The 27,948-nt window shown below is 42.2% G+C and overlaps 1 protein-coding gene across 5 annotated transcripts in view; it reads left to right on the top strand.

Annotated features, from left to right (window-relative positions):
* Nucleotides 1-27,948, top strand: part of TAMM41 (TAM41 mitochondrial translocator assembly and maintenance homolog) — a 49,250-nt gene that overhangs the window by 15,034 nt on the left and 6,268 nt on the right. For 3 of the 5 annotated variants that reach the window (XM_030307422.1, XM_030307420.1, XM_032592354.1), the window contains exons 5-7: nucleotides 11,448-11,593; nucleotides 21,345-21,510; nucleotides 22,772-22,834. In XM_030307422.1, coding sequence (XP_030163282.1) covers nucleotides 11,448-11,593; nucleotides 21,345-21,510; nucleotides 22,772-22,834 — 375 coding nt within the window. Of the gene's footprint in view, nucleotides 1-11,447; nucleotides 11,594-21,344; nucleotides 21,511-22,771; nucleotides 22,835-26,310; nucleotides 27,024-27,948 lie in introns of those variants that run through there. The other 2 variants (XM_030307421.1, XM_030307423.1) reach the window with 2 other exon arrangements.

Raw genomic sequence — 27,948 nt, 5'->3', positions numbered from 1 at the left:
ACATAACTGCCTGCACCTATGAGCAGACTTTAAGTTAGCATTCAAGCTGCAATCAGTCTTCAGCTGACTTTTGCTTTGTCTCCTGGAAGGGCCGTGATTTATACCCCTCTCTTCTCCTGTACTGTGAAACAGGTACTGGGTGTTCAGTGAGTACTTGCTGACTCATAACAGTATCATTCTCTGTTTTTGCTTCTTTTATAATAATTATTATACAGCAGTATAGCAGTGCTATACCAGACACAGATAGGTAGGTGGGTAAGTAGACAGATGAGTAGGTAGGTGGGTCGAGGGGAGGTTAGTTATATAGAAAAGTCGATCATTTATTCCATCATTGAAACCTCACACAACAAGCCTGTTTGTTCAACAGACATTTCCAGTGTGCCTTCCATGTGGCACACACACTGCCCCAGGTCCTGGGTATACACTGGTGAGCATGACATGAGTGAGACTCCTCAAGGAGTTCATGTTCTCTTAGGTAGAGCCAGACAGTAAAGAAGCAGTAAGGTCATTTCAGAGAGTGGTAAGCGCAATGAAGAGAAGAAAATAACTCAAGATGAGGGCCACCGTAACGGTGGATAGTCAGGGAGGACCCTCTAAGGTAGTGATGTCTGAGCTCATATCTAATAGTGGCATGGAGCTTGCCCTGGGCTCCCAGGAGAAGGGCAGAGAGAGAGAGAGTGAAAGAGAACGTGCTTCCTATGAGGCAGGTCCTCACCTTGGTGTGCCTGGCTCCAACTTTCTCAGCTTCCACTTTTTCCCATTTCTTATCTGGTCTCCTCTTGCTCTCTTATCGTTATATTATTTATTGCTTAACCCAGATTTGGATCTGAGAATTTGACCAAGGATCCCACATTACTCATTTCACGGAGGTTGGCTTCTTTTTACTGCAAAATGTAGGACACAACCTTTGGCACATGTTCTCCAGAGGGAACTGAATCCAGCTTGGTGCGGTCCCTAGCTTATATGTGAGACACTCTGCAAAGAGCATTCTATTAGCCAGTTGTTAGAACTGGGAACATACTTTTCCATTAGGACAACATTATATGATGGTTGTTCCTAGGCCAGGACACAGCACAATTAATGGTTACCTACTCTATAATATAATGGAATTAAAGTGGAATAGTGAGGATAGGGAAGGATCTAGGCCCTGCAGGTAGATACCTTTCACAGGTATGAGACCTGCCTCAGGCCATGTGTTGAAAGGCAAGCTTTTCCTCTTGCCTTTCCTAGACTTCTGAGAACCCAGTATCCTTGAAATGATTGGATTCTAACCTTTCTGCAAATCACCTAAATCTCCCAAGCCCCCGGAATATTTCAAACTTTAAATTATCCACCAATCTCATTTTTATTTACAGCTTTGACATTTATTTTGCACCGTTTCCATGTGAGAGACAATATGTTGTTCCTAACCTGCGTAGGTCAGCATTTCTCCCTGGAAGGGGGTGGGGATGGGGAGACAGGAAACAGCATCTCTCCATATTATTGGGCAAGTTTCTGCCCGTAGTTACTAGCAGAGACAAGAGCTGTCTGTATTACTAGTAGTAATAATAACCCCTTACAATTTTATATAGTATTTAAGGATCACTTTGCCTTGGGGGTCGGTCTTGATGGCTTTGTTGTAAATGATGGTGAGAAAGGAGTAGGTGGAAGATGAGAGCCTGAAAATTGGGAAGGCGAAAGCTTTCTAATCCTTCACTTATTCTTAGAAGTCAGCATTTAAGTAAACAGAAAAGGAAAACCAAATGAGCTTTAAAGGGTCACCTTGACCTTTCTCATGTAAGTACAAACTATTAAAATGACTAATTTTACATAATGATCCTGGTTTAACATTTATCAAATGAATCAGCGTCCCATACCTCATGAAGAATTAAAGCTATAATTTCTGCTCTAAGGAACTTCACATTAATAAACATGCAGTCATAGTGAGTCAGTGATAGGCTTAAAAACAACACGTGTAAAAAAAGCAGGGAGTGTGAAAGAACACAGCTTGTTTAGGGAAGAAGGAATAGATAGATGTAACTGAAGTCCGTGGCTCATAGTAGGAGAAAACAGTAGTCATTATTATGTGCCAGGAACGACGCTCAATATTTTTGATTGAATAACTAGTTTAACCTTCACAATAACCCGTTCCTTTGACTGTGTGCTGATTTATTGCCCAATTTTAAGATTAGAAAACTGAGGGCCAAATCTGTCTAAGGTCATTTGTCTGGTAGGTTAGTAGGTAGTGGAGCTAGAATGTTATTTATTTATTTATTTATTTATTTATTTATTTATTTATTTTTAAATTTTTTTTAACCTTTATTTATTTTTGAGACAGAGAGACAGAGCATGAATGGGGGAGGGGCAGAGAGAGAGGGAGACACAGAATCGGAAGCAGGCTCTAGGCTCTGAGCCATCAGCCCAGAGCCCGACGTGGGGCTTGAACTCACGGACTGCGAGATCGTGACCTGAGCTGAAGTCAGATGCTTAACCGACTGAGCCACCCAGGCGCCCCTATTTATTTATTTTTTAAATGTTTATTTATCTTGAGAGAAAGAGAGAGTGAGGGAGGGGCAGAGAGAGAGAGAGAGAGAATCCCAAGCAGGCTCCACACTGTCAGTGCAGAACCCAACATGGGGCTTGAACTCACAAACCCTGAGATCATGACCTGAGCTGAAATCAAGAGTTAGATGCTTAGTAGGGGTGCCTGGGTGGCTCAGTCAGTTAGGCATCTGTCTTCAATTCAGGTCATAATCTCACAGTTCCTGAGTTCAAGCCCCATGTCCAGCTCTGTGCTGACAGCTCAGAGCCTGGAGCCTGCTTTGGATTCTGTGTCTCCCTCTCTCTCTCTGCCCCTCCCCTGCTTGTGCTCTGTCTCTCTCTCTCTCCGTCTCTCAAAAATAACTAAACGTTAAAAAAAAGAGTCAGATGTTTAACTGACTGATCCACCCAGGCTCCCCTGGAGCTACAATTTTAGCCCACACTCTTCACCATTGAACTTCACTGCCTCTCTGGTATTTTGGAGAAGAGGTTGTGCCCTGGCCAGGCCAGGCAAGGCATTGAATACAAAGGTAAATGAAAGTGGAATTTGACACCCTGTACACAAGCAGGAGCCACAGGTTTCAGGCATTGCAAGACGGTGGGAGATTCATTGCTGTGGAAAGATCATTTTGCCAGCACTGTGCAGGAGGCAGAGAGACTAAACCAGGAAAAAGTCTTACTCAACAAATAATGATGAGAGTCTCCTATGCCAAGCACTCTTTAAGCTCTGGGAATGAAGGAAGTAATTAAGGCAGGCATTGTCCCTGCCACTGTGGGGCTTTGATTCTGGTTGAAAAGTCAGTCAGCAAACACATGGCAGCACTAGAACAGGGGAGGGAGGCGAATGTGTACATGTTACATTAGTGTAACCAGGGAAGGCCTCTGGGGGAGATGGGGGATGACATCTGAACTGAGCACCACAGATGAGGACCCATGTGGAGGGCCCCCTCCCACCATGAGAGCCGTGCAGGCAGACAGCAAGATAGTTAGGACTGTGTTCGCATTTGGCCGGCCGTGCATCCCCAGCCTCTGGGACAATGCCATGGTACATAGTGGGCACCCTGCACATCTCTGTTGGGTGGATGGACAGGGCGTGAATGGTGATGAGGGCTGGAACTAGAGCAGCACCTCAGAGAAACGTACAAATTCAAATTAGTGTCAAGTCCTTAACTTCTTAAATCAAGTATCTTATTTTGTACCTTGCTTTTTTTTTTTTTTTTTGAAACATTGTATTACTTCACCGAAAGCAGAATTAGTGAAGCGTTTAAGAGCTGAGACTCTAGAGTCAGAGGCCTGGGTTCGAATCTCAGCTGCACTCTTAATTTTTTTGTTTTTAGGCAAGTTTCTTAGCACCTTGTGACTCAGTTTCTTCATTTCTAAAGAAGGGTTTTATATGGATTAAATTAAATCATACATGTAAATGTACTTAACACAGTGGTTGGCACACAGTAAATGCTCAGCCATTGTTATCTTAGATACGTGGTGTTTATAGATGCTAACACAGCCACTTGAGGTTGTAGACAAAAGAAAGAGAAAGATGGCAGTCAGTCCTGACTTTGAAGACTAGCTTTGTAGAAGTGCTTGAACCTCTCCGAGCCCATTTTCTTTTTGTAAAACAAAAAGAACTGTTCTATAATAAGGTTTTCAATGAGATAATATATATAAAAGTCCCAACATCATACCTCATTGATAGTTGGTTCTCAGAAAATGATTACTGTTATTATTCATTACTGTTATCGTGTATCATTGCTGGCCGCGTAAGTTTTTCTTAAGTTGAGACACCATTATTTGCTCGTTCAGTGGTAGATGGACACTCAGTTTGGCTCCATTTATCATTTTATTAATAATGACACTGCTGTGAATCACTTTGGAGAAATTACTTTGTAGGGGAAGGGGGCAGAGAGGGCCATGAACTTCCTTGGATATGTTCTCCAAAATGGAATTATATTGTTAGTTATAAGAATTACAAAACTTGTTACATGTTGCCAAATAGTGCTTGTCAAAATTAGGAGGCGTTAGAGTTCACTTACATCAAGTGGATTATTTGGCTCTTTCCTGTCCTTGAGAAGTAAAAAACACCTTTAAGCACTCTTGTGTAAAAGAGAGAATGGGTTTCTTTCAATGCCAGGTTGTCTGAATTCAGGCTCAGCTACTTCTAGGAATAAGACAAAGCAAGGAAGTTGCCAGTTGAGTGATTCTTGGAGGAAAAAAAAATTAGTAATGGGTGCCAGCCCTGTAAAGTGTGAGTAAACATCCTCATTTCTGGACCCTGGTAAGAGCCAGTGAAGAAACTTTCTCTGGAGTGAGAGTTATTAAGTTTTATTCTATGAAAGTCACACCATCTGAAACCTTGCAAGCAGTGTCACTGGATAACTTGCATATTAGAGATTGACTATTTGAGTAATTTGGAAGCATATTTCTCTCTGCTTGCCAAGCTTGAGCTTTTGCTGAAGCCTCAGTTGGAACTCTGTGCTTAGTCACTTGGTAATTTCTGAGAAAGCAGTACTCCAGAAGGGATATTAATTGTCAGTAATAGCTAATGTTTTTGGATTACTTACTGTGTGTCAGATACTGTTCTAAGTGTTTTACATGTATTAACTCATTTAATCCCTGAATCTTATAAACTAGCTACTATTATTGCTTCCATCTTACATTTGAGGTAGTGAAGCCCAGAGAAGCTAAGTAGCTTGTAAGCTTGGATTTAAACAAAAGTGGTCTGGCTCTAGAACCTTTGCTCTTCTACAAAGAATCTGTGGTGGCGGGTGTGATTCCTGGTTCATACGTGGGACAGTCTTCCCCCAGGCCTCAGGGCCCTGGATGTGGCTCCCCACCTCCCTCCCTCCCCCTCCCCCACACCCACCTTGTCGTCTTTTTCTGCTTGTGTTTTTTCCACAGCACTTCCTGTTGTCTGATACACTCGTTATTTTATTCACTTGTTGGTTTGTCTTTGGTCTCTGTTCCACTACTAGAATGTAAAGGGCAGAAATGTTTGTCTTTTTTGGCTCACTCTACCCCATGCTTATAATGGTACCTGACACATACTAGGTGAATGAACAGATAAATGGCTGTGATACTGGTGCCTTCCTGAACCAATATCGTAAACCCGATTCCTCCCTGTCTCTTTCTACAGTCAGCCATTTTGTGTTCACTCAAGTATGAAAAGAAAGTATGATTCAAATTTGTATCACCAAGTGCATCAGCTGTTTATTCTTATCTCATTCTCTTCCACATTATGAGTTAGTGGGATATGGTGCCTTTTCTGCCACCATGGAGATATTTTGGGAGTTGCAATTTGAATGGTGTGTTAGACCGCCTCCTAGACATGCTGTCTTAGTCATCTTAAAATAGGTATTATTTTGTACACATGCAAAAGAATGAAGTTGGACTCCTAACTCTTATTATGTAGAAGATTAACTCAAAATGGATCATGGATATAAGAGCTAAATCTATAAAGCTCTTAGAGTGACTTTGGGTTAGGTAGTGGTTTCCTAGATAGATACCAAAAGCACAAACAACAACAACAAAAAAATAGATAAATGGGAAAAATAGATAAATGGGAGAAGAGATTTACAAATCATGTATCTGATAAGGAACTAGTATAAAGAATTCTTGGAATGCAATAAAAAAACAAGTAACCCAGTATAAAAATGGGCAAAGAATTTGAATAGACATGTTTTCAAAGAAAGTATACAAATAGCAAGCAAGCACATGAAAAGATGCTTGGCATCATTAGTCATTAGAGGAATGCCAGTTAACGCCACAGAAACAGTGCTTCATACAATGGCTATAATCAAAAAGACAAGAACAAATGTGGATGAAGATGTGGAGAAGTTGAAACTTGCATGCATTGTTGGTGGGATTATAAAATGGTGAAGCTGCTTTGGAAAAACAGTTTGGCCGTTCCTGAAAATATTAAACATAGAGTTACCATATGGCCCAGAAATTCTACTCTTAAGTATCTACCTAAGAGAAATGAGAACACATATCCACACGAAAACTTGTACACAAATGTTCATAGCAGCATTATTCAAAAAAAAAAAAAAAAAAATAGCCCAAAAGTAGAAACAACCCAAATGTCCCTCAGCTGAGGAATGGATAAAAAAATGGGGTATATCTATCCAATGGACCATGATTTAGCCATGAACAGGAATGAGTATTAATACATGGTACAACATGACAAACTTTGAAAACATAACACTAAGTCATAAAAGACCATTTATTGTACAATTCTATTTACATAAAATGTGCAGAATGGGCAAATCTACACATACAGAAAGTAGATTCGTCTTTATCTAGGGCTGGGGTTGGAAGGGTGGAGGGAGACAGAGAATGGCTGCTAATGGGTACAGGGTTTCTTTTAGGGAGGCCAAAATGTTCTAAAATTCAATGTTATATAACCCTCTAATATATTCTAAAAATACTTAAAAAATTGAATTGTATATTTTACATGTGTGAATTGTATGGTATGTGAATTACATCTCAAAAAACGCTGTTAAAAAAAAGAATATTATTTTGCCATATCAACATCCAATTTGGGCTCCTTTTCTTAAACACTACCACATAAGAAATTCCACTTCCGTAACCCTCACTGAAATGATCTGTTTTCACAGCACTTGCTGCCTCAAGCAGGGCGTATATCTTTATATCTCTGATGTCTGGCACAGCTTCTGGTACTTACTAGCCACCCAAATATTTATTGAACTGAAATAGCGGCAGTGTTGCAGTTAGTTTAAGAGGGAAAAGTTAGCCAGTTATTATCTTCAAGGACTCAGGGCCTCCTCTGCCCTCTATCCTTTCCCCGTCCCAAATACATTATCACAGCAACAGTACTGTCTACTTTCCTATTTATGAAGCATTCTCTACTGCCTTAACTCACTTAAATCTAAAAAGGACTCTGTGTGGCACCTGGGTGGCTCATTTGACACTGACACCCAGTGAGTGTCCACCTCTTGATTTCAGCTCAGGTCACGATCTCAGGGTTGTGAGATCAAGCCCTGTGTCAGGCTCTGTGCTAAGCATGGGTCCTGCTTGGGATTCTCTTTCTCTCTCCCCACCACTGCACATGCTTGCACGTTCTCTCTCTGTCTCTCAAATAAAAAAATAAAAATAACCTTGTGAGGTCAGTATGATTGTTATAGCCATTTTACAGAGAAGAAACCGACTCGGAAAGGTTAATCTCCAGTCCCCCTGAGACCCTGCCAGACTTGAGAGCCAGGGCCTTACCACTGTATGCTGTAGCCTCTTACATCCCTACCTTGGTAATAAGGCCCCTGACCACTGGAGGCATGCTAGAATCACAGAGCAGGCTGACTGCAGATGCTTCACAAGTCTCTGGGTTTGTTTCATTTCAAAGTTGAAGAGAAATTATCCTTTTGGTTACCCATTGTTACTAGACTGGCAGTTCTCTGGCTGGAGCGGTCAAGATTTAAACTTATCAGTCGAGGTATAAAATAAAAGCAGTCGGTTTTTCTCAGTCCCTGTGTTTTGTTGCAAACGTCTCTGGAGGTAAGAAAACTTGATTCTTATGATCAAAGTGCTGGGTCATGCTGTGCCCACGATTTTATTCATGTTGTTCTGAAGAAGCAGGTCATAAGCCCATTCACTTGCTCTTCCCTGTGGCTGACCTAGTTGTGCTGCACGGCAGCTGGACAAATTCAGTTCAGCAGATATTTACTGATGGTGCCTTCCCTGTGCCAGGCAGCGCACAAGGAGCTGGAGATGCAGGGGTGGAGAAGCCCCAGTCCTTGCTCTCAGAGAGTCCCTAGTATTTTCCAGGTCTTTCCTTTAATCACGACATGCCATTGTTCTTTTGGCGAGGATTTGCATTAGTCGGCTTTTACATTTTAGTAAAATACAGCCACTCTTTCAGAAAGTTACTGTCTAACATACAAGAACACTTCTTGGAATGCACAGAAAGAGAAGAAATGACACAAATGTGTAGAACTCAGCAATGATGCAAACTGATGTTTCACTTCAGAGCCAGCCAGGTTGGATTCAGAGTTGGATGATGTCCTATCCCTTCAAAGATCGATAGAATCCATTTATAGGCTCTAAATAAAAGCATAAGGATTTACACAAAGGAAAGTTAACCCAGCTCCTCCCCATTCACATTTGCCAAGTTAGCACGTCAGCATCCCATGCATCTGCTTAAAAATGCTAGAGGTGCGCCTGGGTGGCTCAGTCGGTTAAGCATCCGACTTTGGCTTAGCTCACGATCTTGTGGTCTGTGAGTTTGAGCCCCGCGTACCGCTCTGTGCTGACAGCTCATAGCCTGGAGCCTGCTTCGGATTCTGTGTCTCCCTCTCTCTCTCTGCCCCTCCCCTGCTCGTGCTCTGTGTTTCTTGCTCTCAAAAATAAATAAAATATAAATTTTTTTAAATAAATAAATAAATAATAAAAATGCTAGAAGTAATGTGCCAACATTATAGAAGTGAGGGAAATGGAGGAAAATTGCAAAGTAGTGTAACACTAGTCACCTAAAATATCACTCCCCTGATACTGAGAGGTGGCTGGACCTTTGCACCTCAATCTCTTCATCTATAAAATTGGGAATACTTAGTACCTTCTTTAGAAGGCTTTGCCAGGACTAAACAAAGTAACAGTGCAAAGCACACACATACCACAATAAATGTGTACTTATTAGAGCAAAAAATAACATTTTTCTGTAATCTTTTTGTCTTGTTTTCCCTGTTTGTTTTTTACCAAGTTTTCTTGTACTTTTGTTTCTTAGTTTCTTGCTTATTATATGATCATTTTCCATCTCACTGTGTGTGACTACTGTAATTCTTTAATGGCCATATGCTTCTGTGGTAGGGTGTGGGTGTACCACTGTAATTTATCCATTCTCCTGCTGTTGGACATTTGGGCTGCTTCCAGTGTTTCGGTATTATAAATGGTGTCTCAGTGAACAGTTGTATGTATGTAGCATATTCACTTACTTACTGGGTCATTTCATCTCCGTCCTTGTTGCCCTGATGCTAAATGGGGTATAGAATACTATCTACCTGAGAGGATAGGGATGTGCGGATTGAACGAGGTAATACAGCAAAGCACTCGCAACAGTTCCTGGCCCTACCAGATGCTCAGCAGACATTACCACCTGACCTCTGTTTGGGTCTGTTTCTTTAGGCTCACTCTCCAGAGATGGGGTTGTCTCATTCCCTGCTTTCCGAAGGATTTTACCAGTTTATGAAGTCGATAATATTATATGAAAGGACCGATTTCTCTGCACTCTCTCTGGCAGTCATCCCAAGATGTAACTATGTTAACTCTCTTTCCCTTTAAAATAGTGAAAAAAATAAGTTTGTTCCTATTTGGGCAGCCTGTTATGACCGGAACGCATTTCTGCTCACCGCCCTGAACAGATCTGATGTGCCAAGATTGGGTTCCAGAGGCTGTTTCTAAGTCTGTTTTCATGAAGCTTGCAGTCCCCCGCTGCTTTCCATAAAATTGTAGCATAAATTGGTCTTCAGAAGCTTCAAAACCCAGCATATTTTATTCCTTACTGAAGTACATACTATTGGGTGTCTTTATTTTTTTCCAAAACAAAGCAAAAGTTTGCTCTAGGAATACCTGTAGTGGCCCATAAGAATTTCAATGATCCCTCCTCTCCTGTCTCCCCAGAGGAAATAAATTGGCAAGGTTCACCGTATGTTTGGGTTTGCCCAGTTTTTACTTATCCTAGTGTAATTATTCATCATGCCACCTTCACTCTCAGAAGCAACCTGGTTTGGATGATGAATTACACTGTCACCTCTTCCCCAGGAATTTCTCAGCAGCTGGGGTATCTCCCTACACTTGCTACCTCACCATTTACATGGAGGACTTTCTCCCTGTCCAACAAAAGCTTCAGCCACAGTGCTTTCTCCCAGGTAACTGGGAGGTCCTCACATGTGCCCAGCCTGTTTTGAATGCACATTAGCCCAGTAGGCGTTCCCTCAAGTTTTCACATTTTATCATCTCCCTCCCCTCCCCCATCTTGCTGATAATTGTCATAGGCAGGCCAGGGCACTTAAATTTATGTCAAAAGTAGTGTTATCCTTCAGAACTATATATTCTGCAGCTCAATTCATCCTCACATTTACCTTACATGTAGGTAAATGTAACATTCCTCATTCCTCACCAGTTGCAACTTAAAAAATGATACCTGCTTTCAAGAAGTTCATCTTAAATGTAAACCTCTTCTTACTAGAACTTTTAACAGTGCTCTTGCGCTCAAATATAAGGTCCTTTTATATTCATCAAGTATCTCAGAGGCACTCATGCAAACGCAGGAAAAAGGTTCAAGCTGAGTAAGCAGTAGCAAGTAGCAATAGCAAGGACGCATCTAAGGAGACACACAATCCCCAGCTCCATGATTGGTCCCAGGCAGAGTTTTGTTCACAGGATGAACCATCATAAGTATAGGACCTTCTACATTGGAAAAACAAAAACAGGGAAGCCTGGGTGGCCCAGTCGGTTGAACGTCCGGCTTTGGCTCAGGTCATGATCTCACGGTTCGTGAGTTCAAGTCCCGTGTTGGGCTCTGTGCTGACAGGTCAGAGCCTGGAGCCTGCTTCAGATTCTGTGTCTCCCTCTCTCTCTGCCCCTCCCCCACTCATGCTCTATTTCTGTCTCTCTGTCAAAAATAAACATTAAAAAATTTAAAAAAAAACAAGAACAAAAACAAATCCGCTTCTCAATGGTGATTACCTTTTGTGCTTAGGTAACCAGCATAAAGGGCTTTATGATTTGGAGGCTCTCTTTTCCCCTAACAAGCATCCGCATTCCTTGGGTAATGTATTCACGGCTTCAAAGAGGAAAAGCAAATGTTTTGAATGTGGGATGCTGCTATCTTGAGCTAGTGCAGGATGAATTTGGGGCTGTAGTTTATAGATTAGGATGTGGACTCTCAAGGAAAAATTTGTTTTTCCATTTGTTTTAACCAGGCGACTTTCGGATGGTGGTTGGAGAGGATAAGACAAAAGTGTTGAATATTGTGAAGCCCAACATAGCCCACTTTCGTGAGCTCTATGGCAGCATACTGCAGGAGAATCCCCAAGTGGTGTATAAAATCCAGCAAGGCAGACTGGAGGTAAACTGTGTGTGGGAAATAATTTACATTATTCCTAAGGCAAGAGCTATTTTAAGAGGAAGAAGTAAGGGTTAGAACAGTATGACTAGTGTGATAACATTTGCAGTTTAAAAAGTAAGTTTCATATGGAAACATACTCTTCTGTGTATTTGGAATAATGCTAAAAAGTAACACAAGAGACTAGTAATAAGAGGCCACCTTTGGGGAGAGGAACCAGGGCTGACATGGGAGAGGGACCTGTCTTCACCACGCTTATCTTTTTTTGCCATTTGAAATTCTTATTATGCATACTAATTACCAATCAAAAATGAGTGAAAATAAACTCTCAGATTTACCTTCTTTTCGTCCCCAATCCCATTTGTGTCCCCAGATGTAACCTTACTGACAGTTTGGCATATATTCTCCCAGATCTTTTGTGTGCATTTTTGTATTTATTTGTACATATACACCTGTATGAAGAAGTTTGGTCTTTGGTTTTGTTTTATATAAATGGACTCTTACTTACACATATTATTTTGATGCTTATTTTTTCCCCAGTTGTTATGTTTATTATGTCTTGGAACTTTCCTTTTGAAATATCAAATAAAACTTTCAGAGTATCTTTAAAAATTATATTATTAAGTATTTGAAAATAAGTGTTAAAGAACTTTCCTTTGAGGAAAGTGATTTGGATTTAAGGGTTTTTTTTTAAACTATAAAAAACACAGGTTTTTATTTTATGTTTAGCATAAAGAACACTGTATTTTACCTTTTTTTTTTTTAAGAGACAGAGAGGGACAGAGCACAAGCAGGGAAGGGGCAGAGAGAGAGGGAGACTCAGAATCCCAAGCAGGGTTCAGGCTTTGAGCTGTCAGCATAGAGCCCGATGCAGGGCTCAGACCCACGAAAGTGAGATCATGATGTGAGCCAAAGTCAGAAGCTCAACGACTGAACCACCCAGGCACCCCTGCATTTTACTTTTTTTTAAAAAAAATTTTTTAACATTTATTTATTATTGAGAGACAAGGAAAGATAGAGCATGAGCATGGGAGGGGCAGACAGAGGAGGAGACACAGAATCCGAAGCAGGCTCCAGGGTCTGAACTGTCAGCACAGAACCCGACTAGACCTCTCAAAGCTGAGATGATGACCTGAGTCGGTTGGATGCTTAACCTACTGAGCCACCCAGGCACTGCCCCCCACCCTGTATTTTACTTTTTTAATGCTCTTCCTCTTCCAAATAAAAGGGACACCTAATAAGGTTTTTTTTTTAATTTTTACTTTTGTCAACATAATGCATGCATATTTTTTTTTTTTAAGTCTACTTATTTATTTTGAGAGGGAGAGAAAGAATCCCAAGCAGACTCTGCACTAGCAGCACAGAGCCTGATGCAGGGCTCAAGCTCATGAACCACGATCATGACCTGAGCCGAAACCAAGAGTGGACACTTAACTGACTGAGCCACCCAGGCACCCAACATTCACGTGGTTTAAAAACCAAGTGGTACCTCACAGTTTATAATGAAAAGTAGCGGTTCCCTCCTGTGCACTTTCCTACTCCTCAGTGCTGCTTCCCAGAGGTGAGGGCTACCCTCTCGCTAGAAGGCCCGATGTTTACCTCCATGTCTCTAAACAATATGATTTGACTGTTATTTCTTGCTTTCCCCTCTTTTATGCTGCATTTTTGTCACCCGTCTATGAAAGAAGAGGATTTTTTTACTCTTATGCCACTCCCATCAACGTGCACTCACGCATGTGCGTACGCACCCCCACTGCCCCACACTTCCCTTGCCACCTCACTTCCTCTTGCTTCACATATAGTTATTTCATAATTTTTGGTTAGGTTAATATTCAATATTTATTATGAGAACTTATTTTTCTTCATTGCTGAGGTATACTACTATGAAACTTCCTTTCCTGAACAAATTTGTTTTTCTTGGAGTTAATAATTGTCTCATTTTCTTCATTTGCTTGGTTTTCTGTGTACCTATCACTAATTCATACCCTCTTATAAATCTTTATAGCTTCTCCCCTTATAGACAAACATCACGCATTTTCCGTTTCTTGTTTTTCTTGGGGACATTTCTTCCTGGAGCCCTGCGTACCCTGTCTTTTCTGGACTGGTTGTTTTCTAGGCTTGCTGCACAGCTCTTCTCCTGGAACGTCTTTTCATTATCACCCTGGGGATTTTTTCTGCCTCTCTTCTTTGGTAATTTTTTATTTTCTGCATCTTTTATCTTCCTCTTTCATGGTAACACTTTAATTTTGGTGAATTGTACCTTCTAGTACCTCTCTAACATCGGTTGCGAGGAAGGTAAATTTTTTGAGACTATGTACATCTGAAAATTCTACCCTTGCACTGACTGATGGGGTACATATCACATTCTAGGTTGGAAATAATTTTCCCGTAGACTTTTTAAGTCGTAGCTTCACTTCTTCTAGTTTCTGAGTGTTGTGTTAAAAAGTCCAGCGGCAGGGGTGCCTGGGTGGCTAAGTTGGTTAAGTGTCCAACTCTTGGTTTTAGCTCATGTCATGATCTCACAGTTCTTGGGATCAAGCCCTGCATCGTGATTCTCTCTCTCCCTGTCTCTCTGCCCCTCTCCTGTTCATGCACATTTTTTTCTCTCTCTTTCTCTCTCTCTCAAAAATAGATCAATAAACTTAAAAAAAAAGTCCAATGACATTCAGATTGCCTGTCCTTTAGATGTGACCTTTTTAGCTCTTGGACAGTGTTTAGGATCTTTTCCTTTTTTCTAATGTTCTTAAATTTCATGATGGTTTGTCTTTATATATGTGTTTTTCACTATTATTCTGGCATTTCATGAACCTTTTCATCTGGAAATTCATGAGCTCCAGTTCTAGGAAATTTTATTATTTCTATAATAATTTTCTTCATACCCATTTTCTTACTTTGTTCTTCCTGGAATTTCTGTTAACTGGTTGTCAGACCGCCTGGTTTGATCTTTTTTGTTTCTCTTTCCTCTTTCCTGTTTCTTTGGGGATTTTGTTCTGCTTTCCAGAAGGATTTTTCAAATTGATCTTGTAGCACTTCTATTGAATTTTTAATTTCCTCTGAATGTTCTTTTTTCTTATAGCATCCTGTTCTTGTTTTACAAATGCATTAGCTTTCCTCAGCCCTTTAGTAGTCTTTATTATAATTTTTGAAGTTCTATCTTTGTCCCTACATTGTCTCTGTTTCTCTTAGATACCTTTTTCATTTGATTCACCCTTGTCTGCTGTTAGAAGCTTTCCTCAAATGTTTGGATATCCTTTGTGTCCTGTTTTTAAAAAGAGAGGCACTCTCTGAAAATGCAGACTGGAAGTTCTTTGTGATGGACAGGGCTCGTCAGCTATGGGCTTCATTGCAGGATTATGGGGCAAGAGGGACCTGGCTGTTTCATTAGAGGACCCCAAGTATTGGTATCTGTAGGATTTATCCAAAGGGACATCATCTACTCCCTGATTCGGGATCAGGAATGATAACATGCCTACCTGCCAACTTTCAGGAAACTTTTGGGAAACTGAGCAAGGGGAAAGGGCTGGGAATTTTCTTTGACTGTGAATATAAACGTTTCCAAGTTCCTCACTATGGCCTGTGAAAGTCTGCATAATCTAAGTTCTCATTGTTCTCTTCGCCTGGGGAAACTTAAGGGGGTAAGATGAACTACAGTTCCCAGGCTGCATCTGGTCTGAAGCTGTAACTGACACCCACCCGCTCCGTCAGTTACTACCTATTCTAAATTCCCCTCACCCTCATCTGGCATTTGTGCTGGGCTCAACCTGGTGGCCCAGACCTTCATCCCTGAGGGGCCTGAGACCCGGTTACCGTGTCCATCTCAGGCTATGGTTGCTGCCCTTTCCATCTACCACCAACATTGGGCAAGCGATGCTGAGAGATTGTGCCAGCAGCCCTACCCCTGATGATGAGGATCTGTTACTTCTGCCAGTATGGTGACTCCTTTCAGTGTCTGCTGGCATGGGATCTGAAGGCAGTAGGTGGCAGTCCTAGCTTCAAGTTTAAAGTCCTAAAGTTATGGAGATGGGAAGCGCACATTTCCCAAGTGGGTCACTGGGAATGTTGGTAGGCAAGGCCGTCTGTTACACGCCTTGGTTCCCAGACCTGTGTATTCCATCAGTTGAGAACATAGTACTAGATAGCGGGCATTGCTTTAGGATGTGCACTGCACCCCGCATGCTCACAGAGTATCGTCTCCAAGCTGCTGCCTCAGCTGTTCTTCATTGTTCGGCCATAGCATTTTTTACCGGCAGCACTATTGGCATTTTAGGCTGGATGATTCTTTGTGATGTGGGCCCCAAGTTTCCCCTTTTTGAGAACTGCTCTATGAGTCTGGCAGCCTTGGTGCAGTGTTTGGTAGGAAGAGTGGAGCCATGGTCCTGTGCCATTGCTACATCTGTGTACCTCTTGTGCTCTAAAGTGGGTCCCCTAAGTGATGTTACACAGCACAACCATGTTGGGGAAGCAAGTATTCTGTAAGCCCTGGAATGGTGCTGGCTAGGTCCTGCGGGCAGGAAAGGCAAACCCATACTCAATATATGTGTTATTTCCAGCGGAGATGAATTGCTGCCCCTTCCCATGTGGAAGGGGTTCAATGTAGTCAGCCTCCACCAAGTGGCTGGTTATTCTCAAGAGATGGTCCTATTTTCAGGATCTCAGTGTTGGCTTCTGTTGCTGTCAGGATAGAGTTTCCAAAGCAGCAGTAGCTAAGTCAGCCTTAGGCCTAGGCAGAGCCTCTATCCCCATCACCATGGCTACTCTTTCGAGAAGCCAGATGCCAGCACTGGGATGACAAAGGCTGTTGAATCAACTGGCTGAGTTTTTCTTTTGGTTATTGTTGGTTCTTTTGTGAAGGATGCTCATGCTGGACATTAACATACAATACAAAGATCCTCACACCTTGTGCCCACCTCCAGTAGGTCCATCCACATGCCTCTTCTTCCCAGTTTTTTGTCTTCAGTCTTCCAATCTTTTTCCTTTTAGGTGCAACCAACCAATGAACCATGCTTTGGTCCCCATGAGTCTTTGTATATTCTTACCTGGGCCCACTTTTCCATGTTATGTGCATGACCAGGTACACTCCCTGAAGCATACCCATTTGGGAAGATTTTCCCTTAATGTCTTTCAGGGCCATCCCTGAGTGAGGCTGTAATGCATCATTTTTAGTTTGTACATGCCAAGTCAAATCCTCCATGAAGCAAGCTCATCCCTTATCTTCCCCCCAAATCCAATCACAAGGGAACCTCCCTGTAGCCATATGCATGACCCAATGGGAAAGTAGAACGGTATGCACTGGAACAACTGTGCTGTACTCTACGTTGTACAGCTGTACACAGTTGTGCCAGTGCACAGTAGATATTATGGGGGCCTAGGCTTCCTGTTTGTGGAGCTCACTACTTCTGGCCTTACTTCTGTCCAATGCTAGTATAGCCCTTTCATCCTCAGTGCAATACTGTTGAGCCTGCCTGACCTTAAGACTTGATGGATACAGGAGGTTCCAGCTCGTGATGGGCAGTTCTTGATGCATGGTGACTTGGTGACCCATGGTTAGGAGCTCCATCTCTCCATCTCTTGTATCTAGGAGCTGATTTCAAATGGTGTATGATTCTTCACTGCATATGGCAAGGCCTTGCCCCAGAACCCTAGCAGTCCACATTATGATCTCCTCAAGGGAGCCTACCACAAGCTTCCTGTGGCTTCTTTTTATACTGAAGATACACTTCATACTATAGAGTTTACAGGGTGTGTGGCCCAAGGGGTGGGGCCGCTTGCACTGCTGCCTGGATCTTTCGTAGAGCTCTTTTCTGCTCTGAGCCTCACCAACCTGACATCCTTTTATATCACTTGGTAAATGGGTCTGAGCATGACACCCAAGTGTGGAATATGCTGCCTCCAAAACCTGGAGGGCCTACCAGGCATCATGCTTCAATCTTAGCAGTGAGAGGTGCGAGATGCAAGAAACTGATCTTAACTTTGGGGAGGACGTCCCAGCATGCTTCACACCACTCAACGCCTAAACACTGATGTGTTTAAACTACTGATGTGGTAGGCTCCTGAAACTTCTACCCTCTGGAGTATGTCTATCTATCAAGGATTCCAGTGTGCTTACCCCTTGTTGTTTATCAGGTAACAGTAGCAACATACCATTGATGTAGTGGACCAGCATGAGATTATACAGAATGTCCAAATAGTCTGGTTTTCTTGGGCTATCTTATGACAGAGGATGGGAGAGTTAACATAGCCCTGAAGCAAACCATAAGAGATACTGTTGTCTGTCTCATGAATGTGAAGCTGCTTCTGATCCAACTGCCCAGTAAGAATGGAAAAGAATGCATTCCCCAGGTCTTGGCCCCATCCAGATACCTGCAGTTCTGTTGACTTGCTCTAGCAGACTTACCACATCTACAGGAGATGTAACAGGGACGTCTACTTGGTTGAGTTGTGGTAGTCTACTATAATCTTCCAGAACCCATTTGGCTTTTGTGAGGGCCAGACTTAATGGAAATATGATGGAGACCAATAGGGTTCTCCAAAGAAACAGAGCCAGTCTGTGTGTGTGTGTGTGTGTGTGTGTGTGTGTGTGTGTGTGTGTGTGTAGAGAGAGAGATTGAGATTTTAAGGAATTAAATTGTGGGGTCTGTCAAGTTTGAAATTTACAGGGAAGAGCCAGCAGGCTGGAGACCCGGGAAGAGTAGTTTTAAGTCTGAGGGCTATCTGGAGGCCGAATTCCTTCTTCCTCAGGAGACTTGAGTCTTTCTTCTTATAGGCCTTTGATTAGATGAGGCCCACCTGCATTCTAGAGTGTAATCTGCTTTACTCAGAGTCTACTGACTTAAATGTTAATTATGTTGGACCAAGCAACTGAGCACTATAGCCTAGCCAAGTGACACAAAATTAAACATCACACCCCTGCATCTTTAGGTTTACAGATGGCATTAATCTCTGCCTTTCCTCCTGAAATGTGTTGGGTTTTTTTAGTTACTCTGTTGGATAAGAGGTAAAAACGGCAGCTTCAGAGGCTTCCACTCGCTTCCATATTATGACAACTCCAGAATGCCATCATGGAATATGCTTTTTAGGACCATTCCTGGTACCTGTTGGTAGGATGGGAATTGAGTGGATCTGAAGCAAGCCCTCATCTGATCCTGTGGTGGCGCTGTAGAGCTAGATGGCCCTTCCTAGTTATCCTAGCTTGGGGAAGAGAGGCCAGTGGTACCCCTTCATCTTCTCATCTTGGGATCCAATAAGCTCCCTTTGGTTGAGGATAAGTCTGAGAGAGACTGTAAGAGAGGGATCCAGCCGATTTTCCCAGCAGCTAGTGGAATGAGTACCTTGGCTCTTTAGCTCATCTGCTTTTTTAAAATGTCAGTTGTATTGAGATGTAATTCACATACCATAAAATTCAGTGGTTTTTAGTATATTTACAGAGTTGTGCAACTGTCACTACAATCTAATTTGACAACATTTCCATCAGTCCAAAAACATCCTTGTTAGCAGTCCCTAGCTCCCGTTCCCCCCAGGCAACCCCTAATCTGTTTTCTGCTTCTGTGGATTTGTCTGTTCTGGACACTTCACATAAATGGAAACATACAGTATGTGGTCTTTTCCATATCTGTTTTTAAAATGCAGTTTGACTCTCACAATTTAGCTTAATGCTTTCACTACCATGTTTTAATGGAGAATCAAAGAGTAAAGATAATTACACAGAATTTAGCAATTTATTTGAACATGTCACCTAATATTTTGTCTCTTGACACATGCCTATAAGCAAAAATTCCAGTGCATTCTTTTCCTCAAGAGAAAGCAGTAGCAAATACTTTTTTTTTTTAATTAAAAAAAACGTTTTTATTTATTTTTGACAGAGAGCAAGAGAGAAAGAGCGCATGTGAGCCAGGGAGGGACAGAGAGAGAGGGAGACACAGAATCCAAAGGAAGGCTCCAGGCTCTGAGTTGTCAGCACAGAGCCTGATGTGGGATTGAACCATGAGATCATGACCTGGGCCCAAGTCAGATGTTTAACCGACTGAGCCACCCAGATGCCCTGCAAATACTATTTTTTAATTCCTCATATTACTCAAGCCATTTGGCATCTCTGAAATTCCTGAAAGTTTCATAGATAAACCCTTACAGAAATATAAGGTCTTTTTGGCTAATCTCAATTCTTAGCCCCAAAATATGAGTCCATAAATGTTATTTCTAGCAAATCTACAAAAGTGTCCACATTTTTTGTCCTTTGTCTAAGCAAAGCTAAACAGTGGTCAAATCCTGTGAATTTAGAACCATCTTAATGATGAATATGAAATATTCAGGTTAAAAAAAAAAACCTTTACTTTTACTGGAGCCACAAGATAATAGTATTTTCTTCTTATTTGCATTAATTTTATAGAAAACTAGAAAATCCAGGCATTAATACTCAATAAATGCTTGTGGAATGAAAAAAGGTGGTAGAATGAGTGAATTCTAATTGTTAAGATGTTAGTCATATCTGGAAAATCTGAATCTAAAATTGAATACATTTGTCTAATTTTTTTCTTATTGTTCTCTTAGTCAAAGTTAAAACCTAAACATTTGTTGAAAGAATACAAGATAGATTCTTACCTGGAAAATAATGGATGAGCTGTTGAGGGCAGGGTTACTGGTTCTCACCTTGGCAGGCAGTCAAATGTTTACATGATTTTGTAAAAACTTAGTTCCATGGAGCAAAGTATATTAAACTGGAGTTAGGGAAGCAAGGTGTGGCCTCGGCTCTGTGGCTAACTTTTGATTCAAAGTAAAGTCTGATGCATAGTTTTGTATGTTTTGTTTCTGTATTTGTCTTTCAACTTGATGTATTTAGAATTCTTGGGAATAGAAAACACTGGTTTCTATTTCTTACCTAATCCTAGGTAAGAAATAATGACAACTAAGTTTTATTGATGCAGGTATACATTCCTTTATTCAACCAATGTTTTTTGACTACCTCCTGTGTGCCGAGAGATTAAAAGTGAATAAGCTTAGTCCTTGTCATCAATTTATTCCTACAGCTTATGAAACACAGCATGGTAAGTCAAAGGCCCAGAAGGCAGGAGACATGAGGTTAGAGCACCTCTCTCTCCTACTGGCTGTATAATCCTGGATGTGTCACTCAGCGCCCTGCCCCTCTGTTTAAAATGGAGAGAGAGTTTGAGTGCCTGGATTTGCTGAACCTCAGTGAATGTTAACTGTAGCCTCACTTCCTTTAACTGCTGAATTTAAGACAAATAGAAATTTTAAAACTGAGAGTGAGAAATTGATCCTTGAAAGAGGCTTCTATTCTTTTCTCATGTAAAAATGGACTATGATAGGAAAAGAAGTGGCTTTTTTGAAGGAACATAGGATCTGAACTCTTAGGCATTCAGTTTCAGAAAAGGAGTAACTTGGGGCGCCTGGGTGGCGCAGTCGGTTAAGCGTCCGACTTCAGCCAGGTCACGATCTCGCGGTCCGTGAGTTCGAGCCCCGCGTCAGGCTCTGGGCTGATGGCTCGGAGCCTGGAGCCTGTTTCAGATTCTGTGTCTCCCTCTCTCTCTGCCCCTCCCCCGTTCATGCTCTGTCTCTCTCTGTCCCAAAAATAAATAAACGTTGAAAAAAAAAAAAAAAAAAAAAAAAGGAGTAACTCTCCTTAGTATGCCGCCCAGGGTATGGGTTCATGTATGTTTGTGTGACTTGAAAGCCATATGTCCTTGAATCTTTATAGAATTCAAAGAACTTACCATAGATATTATCTTTTTTTTTTTCTTAGATAGATAAAAGCCCAGAAGGACAATTCACTCAGCTAATGACATTGCCCAAAACCTTACAGCAACAAATAAATCATGTTATGGACCCTCCTGGAAAAAACAGAGATGTGGAAGAAACTTTATTACAAGTTGCTCATGATCCAGACTGTGGAGAGGTGGTGCGACAAGGTATGTTTATGAATTTGACGTTGAGGAAGTGCTGGCCGTGGGTAAAAAGCAAACTTTATGACGGAGACATATTCTTTATTCTTTTTTGCTTAATTGAGATCAAGAGACAGATTGTCCCAGGGAAGAAGAAAGCACTAACAATCTGGGGTTTTTCCAAATCTAAATTGTCATTTGTTTGAAGTAGGGTGGCGTAAGTACTTCTGTTTTCAGATTCCTGGGTCCTAAATCACTGTCAAAGGGGGAAACAATGTTTGTTTCGGTTCCAAGAGCATAACTTCTAGAAGTTATTCCAAAGACTCCTCTGTGTTCTTCACGGTGGTCTGAGAAGGAAGGAGACTGGTGACATTTTTAGTGCTTTTGTAACATCAGGAATACAGCTTTCATCAGCCAACTCCCCTTCGATGTGTCTCTGTGTGTTCACTAGATTCCCTCTGACGTGGCCCGTAATATGTTCCACATATTATCCCCAGGGCCTTCCTCATGTTTACCCAAAAATCTTATCTTCGGAGACCCACTTCCTTTTAGAGGTGTTAAAGATAATGTAGAAAGGCAGTCAGTAAAGAAATAGTTACGATTGAAAACAACTCCCTCCCCCACATACCATATTTTCCTGTTTTACTGAGTACATATTTTATGAGCTCCTCAAGGATGCGGGCTCCTGCGCTAGATGCTCTTGACCGTGATGGTACTGAGCGTTAACTCCAGTGGGCGGACCCACGTACTCTCTCGGGGACCTGCCCCAGGCTGTCAGAGCATGCATTCAGGTTACCATGTACCTATTCTGAAGATGAGTGAGGAGGCATATTGTTTGTTCTTTCCCACTTTAACATGATTCTGGTCGCAGGAGTCCTGTATATGTTTTCAGAATGAAAGCTCTTCTCCTAGGCAGAAACTTTGGGGTTTTTCTTTTAAGTCATTTCAAATCTTGGGGTTGAGAACCAGCAGCCTTAAGCAGATTTAAAGTCATAAAATGACCTCTGAGGGTGACTTAATCCACCCCTATTAATAAAGGTGAGGAGGACCAGGCCCAGAGGGGACCAGGCGTTTGCTTGTGCTCACAAGTTGGTGACATGGCCGGCGGCTCCGGGCTTCTGGCCCTCAATCCTGATACCCTTCCCACTGTCGTTCTGTGACACCAGGACAGAGATGGATTTGCTCATTTTATTGGATAACTGGAAAGAACATTTAGTTTTAGGTTTTAAAAGTGTTAAGATGACTAACATCTGGCTTTTTTGGCCTCCTTGTTGGTTTTTTCTCACAGGGCTTTCAGCAATTGTGAGACCTTCTAGTATGAAACAGAGCACCAAAGGCATTTTCACTGCCGGTAAGAACTTTGGAAAATCTATGCTTGATGTGCCTCCTGGATTGAGTGGCCTCAGCACTCCTGATTAAAACATAAAGCTTTATCTGTATCCTGCAAGTACTTCTGAAGTGCTAAATTTTGATGGGCATGAACTAGGACATAGCAATGGCGTACAGACAGACAAAACGGGACTGTCATCTGGTCTAGAGAAGTCAAACCATGGGAGGTGATGTTGGAAGCCTTGCTCCCCTCTCAGTTCTCTGAACAACTCCTCATATACAGCTTGTCCCCCGGCTTTTGGATTTCTGAAAGTTGCCTGTGCATATTGTTGCAAAAGCGGCAGTACCTTGCCCTTCCCCCCACTGCCCCTCTCCAGAGACCCGTAGTGGGTGCTTTGTCTGCCCTGCCCGTTTTCTCTGTAGTGGGTGCATGCTGCTGCCTCCCTCCGTTTCAGTTCCAGGCATCATCTGTTGACTGCTCGCTCTGGCAGGTTAGAATTTGGCTCTCGCACCCACCCTGCCCCACACACTCACCACTCCCATCCCTTGGTCCTAAGGTAGTTGCTTCGACGAAGTCAGTTGCCTGAGTTTACAGCATATGACTCTGCTATTGTGATTCATAGGTGAGCCACATCATACGCTTTGCTTTCCCTGCACCACTGTCTTTTCCCACGTAGATCATCTCCCATGTCTTGCAAGAGGGATCCCGTCTCCTGACTCTTGTGCCTTTTGTTTTTGCGGTGCCCGCTCTCATTTTGGGGAAGCACGCCATCCAGTCATTTCCTAAGAAAGGATGCAAGGAGGCAACTCTGGAGACCGTATACAACTCGAAATATCTTTAGCTTACCCTCACATGGAATTGACACTTAGGCTGGAGAGAGATAGAAATCATTTTTTAAAGAATTTCAATATTATTATTCCAATTGTCTTCCCACTTGAGGAGTGCTATCGAGGCCCAACGCCATCCTGCTTCTCAGTCCTTCATGTGTGTTCTTTCTGGAAGCCGATTAGGTCTTCTCTTGCCCCAGGGCTGTAACATTTCTCAGGGATATACTTTGATAATGAATCTGTTTTTATCTATTTTACTGGGTACTCATTGCCCTTTCATTTTGGAAACTCAGAAAAAAAGAATATAAGAAAATGTTCTTTTATTGTTGCTTTAAGTTCTCATCTGTTTTCTCTCTTCTCTTTCTGGAACTCCTTTTTTTCAGATATTGGACTCCTTTGGTTTTGAAGAGCCCTTTGGTTTTCTTTCATCTGTGTTTTTGTTTTTGTTTTTATCTCTTTATCTTTTTGCTCTGCTTTCTGGGAGATTTTCTCAACTGTAGTTTCCAACCCTTCTATTGAGGTTTTTGTTTGTGCTATTATATGTTTTAATTGCCAGGAGCTCTTTCTGTTTTGTTTTGTTTTGTTTTTTATTCTCTGAATGTACATTTAAAAACATTTTTTTTTTAAACATCCTGCTATTGTCTTATGGGCCTAAGCATTTGAACATAGCTTTGGATATTGCTACACTGCCCTCCAGAATGATTGTATCAATCTATAGTCCTACTAGCAGTAAAGGAGAGTTCTCATTCCCCCCCATTTTCTCCAGTACTTGGTATTGTCAAATGATGGACTTTCCTAGTTCAGTCTTTTGTGATGTGACCATCTACTGAGCCTCTCTCATGTGCTAGCCATGCAGGATACAGAAGTGAACACAACACCATCCTGCCTTCAAGGAGTTCATAAACTAGATGTGTACATTTGCAGTAACAAGGGATAGATGGCACAGAGCTAACCCAGAGAAGTGAGTAATCTTCCAGCCTGATTCTGATCCCTGGGCTGAGATTGCCAGGAAGCTGGTGTGGTCACACCTCTTAACCTCTCACCCCAGCTGCCTGGATACCCAGCACAGCGTTTGGCCTCGAGGACACAGTGTTGCCTTCCTGAATCTTTGGGAAGATTCAGCCAAAAATTCAACAAAGATTTAGTAGCACATGTGCCAAATCTACTCAGCTAAAGATTTTGCTACCACTCAGGAGTGTATAGCTTTGCATTTCTAATTAAGATATTTAATCTATGATCCTGCTGGCTTATCCTAGCAAGGTGAAGATGAGGTGTCTTTGTTTGCTTGGGTGGTTCAGGCTATTAATCTGTGATTTGCATGATTGCAGCTTCTTGGGTGGGGCTGAATGCTTTTTTTTTTTTTTTTTTTTTTTTTTGAGCCTCTGGTGCTTTAAAGAATTATTAGACTCATGGATTTTTTTTTTTTTTAGTTGTGATCATGTTTTAAAATTTTTCTTTTAGAAATTAAATTAAAATTTTTACAGATGAAAGGACAGGATGTCTGAGATTTGCTTCAAAATCAAACATGGTGGAGGGAAGTGGGTAAGGGGTAGATAACACCAGATTGGCCATGAGTTGATATATTGTTGAAGCTGGGTGAAGAAATGAGACATACTGTAATATTCTATTATAGTTTGAATTTTTCTCTAATAAAGCATTTTTCTAAATCCATCATCATCTTGAGCATCAACCTGAAATGAATCTTTGGTCCTCTTTCCACTCATTCTTTCCAGTGGCCAGCAGAGGGCAGTGGGTGACACCTAACAGAAGCCACAGCCCAGTGTTTCCTTGTGGCTGTCCTAGTGCCCAGTGCTGGTTCCGCTGAGTGCTCACTGCCTGCTTCCTTTTCCTTTCTAAAGATGCCTTATCGGGGGGCGCCTGGGTGGCGCAGTCGGTTAAGTGTCCGACTTCAGCCAGGTCACGATCTCGCGGTCCGTGAGTTCGAGCCCCGCGTCGGGCTCTGGGCTGATGGCTCAGAGCCTGGAGCCTGTTTCCGATTCTGTGTCTCCCTCTCTCTCTGCCCCTCCCCCGTTCATGCTCTGTCTCTCTCTGTCTCAAAAATAAATAAAACGTTAAAAAAAAAAATTTAAAAAGATGCCTTATCGGATTGTGGAAGCGCAGAGTAACAGAATGTATGCAGCCTGCTCTGAGGGTGCAGAAATTGTGAAGTGTTGAGCATCCCTTCAAGGTCTATGGGTTTACTGACCTCACACTCTGGCTTCTCTGGTTTTACGGTGGTTTGGGGCTGTGATGAAGGCAGCCCAGGCCAAGGGCAGGGGTTTATGAGCCCCAGAGACTAGGGTTCATATTCCAACTTAAGTACTGTGCCTTGGGCAAGTTACCTAATTTTTCTGAGTTTTAATTTCATAGAGATAATTATACCTGCCTCACCAGCTTGTTAAAATTACATCGTAGGATATATAAACACATCCAGCACTGTGCCTGGTCTTTCCCTTTTTGCTATTATCACCTAAAAGGTTTCGTGACCCCTCCTTAGAATATGCGTCTTTGCACTGTCATATTCAGATGGCATGAGCCCATCCATTAACCAGGTCTCCAGTGGGAGTAAACTACAAACAAAAGGGCCTGAGTGGCTGGTTTACTGTTTGTCTTCCCTCTCATTTCACATCAAGCTTCTGAACCTCTATGCTTCTGTACGTTGTTCTTTAGAAGTCCTTTTGTTGTGGTCATGGCTGTTGTTCTGCTTGCTGCACTAAGACAAAATCCACCAAGTCCTACCTGTGTTCAGTTTTTCAACTAGCTGGTGCATCATGTGCAGGTGAGAATCCCAGTGTATTTGATGGAGTTTGTATTCGTTATTAGCCATTCTCATGCCTCCCTTCGTAGCCTCCCACTGGGGGGAGGGGTGAAAAGGAAGGTTCAGACTTCCCCCTTAGCTAATGAATACCTTTTATATTGAAATATGCTTAGCTTCAGAGGTACATAGCTAACCAAGGAGCTAAGCTTCGGGTCAGAAGACCTGGACTTGTGTTGCAGTTATTCATTTGTTGCCTCTGTAACCTTGGTATGTTAATTAGCCCTTCTTCCTTGAAATGGAGGGGTTACTATACCCAGCTCAGTACATGTTCTGAGAGGGTCCAGTATGTACCTAGTAGGTGCTTTATAAACTTGGGTGAGTCTAGATCTAAATTTCACTCTATTCCTAGGAAAGATAGAGGCCAGGCATCTATAACCAGCCCAAAGGATTGCCTTTTCTAACAAACTGTTTGATAGCACGATTGCCTGTTCTCATGTGGTCTTACTACCTCCAAAGCCAAACACTGTTTTCCCCTTTTAGACTAACTCACCAGCAGCTCAGGAGAAGTGAAAGGCCATTTAGTCTCCTGATACTGGCCTGCTCCTCTTTTCATGGTGGCAGCAGATGGCATCACATCTCAGACTGGTCACAGAAGACCAGCTAAGCAATCTGTCATATTCTTTTTTTTTCTTTTTTTTTTTTTTTTTTTTTTTTGAGAGAGAGACAGAGCACAAGCAAGGAAGGGGCAGAGAGAGAGGGAGACACAGAACCCGAAGCAGGTTCCAGGCTCCAAGCTGTCAGCACAGAGCCTGATGCAGGGCTCGAACTCGTGAACCACAAGATCATGACCTAGGCCGAAGTCAGACGCTTAACCAAGTGAGCCACCCAGGCGCCCCACAATCTGTCATATGCTGATCAGCAGCAGCCTTCCCGTTAACAACCTGCTTCAGTATTCTGGTATGGGAATAAGAGAGAGATGGTGGAATATAGTGATGAGAAGTAAGCAGAAGCCAGTGAAGGGGGGCCTGAAAAGCCAGGCAGAGGAATTCAGAGTTTATTTTGAGGGCAGAGGGAAGCCACTGAAGGATTGTAGCAAGACCTCGATGGCTACAGAGAATAGAGAAGAGAGGGAAAGGAGATAAAGCTATTGCTCGGGAAACTGATTAGCTCTGGTTGCAGCCAGTCAGTGGAGGAGTTAGGCAGTCTGAACTCAGGTCATTGCAGGCAGAGAGGAGAGATGTACACAATATTGAGAGGGCAAGTTACCTGTTCCAGATGATTGGAGGGACATGGGAAGTGAAGGAGAGAGAGGAGTCAAACAGAACTCCCAGGTTTCTGGCTTGGAAAGCAATGGATGTTGCTGCCATTCTCAGAGGTGGGGGCAGTCAGGGAGGATGATGAGTTTAATTTCTGAAATCTTGCTTTATTTTTCCCCACCTCACTTCCTGGTCAGTCATAATTGACTCTGGAGACAGATACCTATTTACCTCTCTAGCTTCAAAGGATTCAACTGAATTAACAAAACAGGTTTAGTCTTGTTCCTAAAAAGT

Source organism: Lynx canadensis, chromosome A2 (genome assembly GCF_007474595.2).
Source record: "Lynx canadensis isolate LIC74 chromosome A2, mLynCan4.pri.v2, whole genome shotgun sequence".
Classification (NCBI taxonomy): Eukaryota; Metazoa; Chordata; class Mammalia; order Carnivora; family Felidae; genus Lynx; species Lynx canadensis.
Note: the sequence above shows the minus strand (reverse complement) of the source record. Positions and strands in the feature narration are given on the sequence as shown.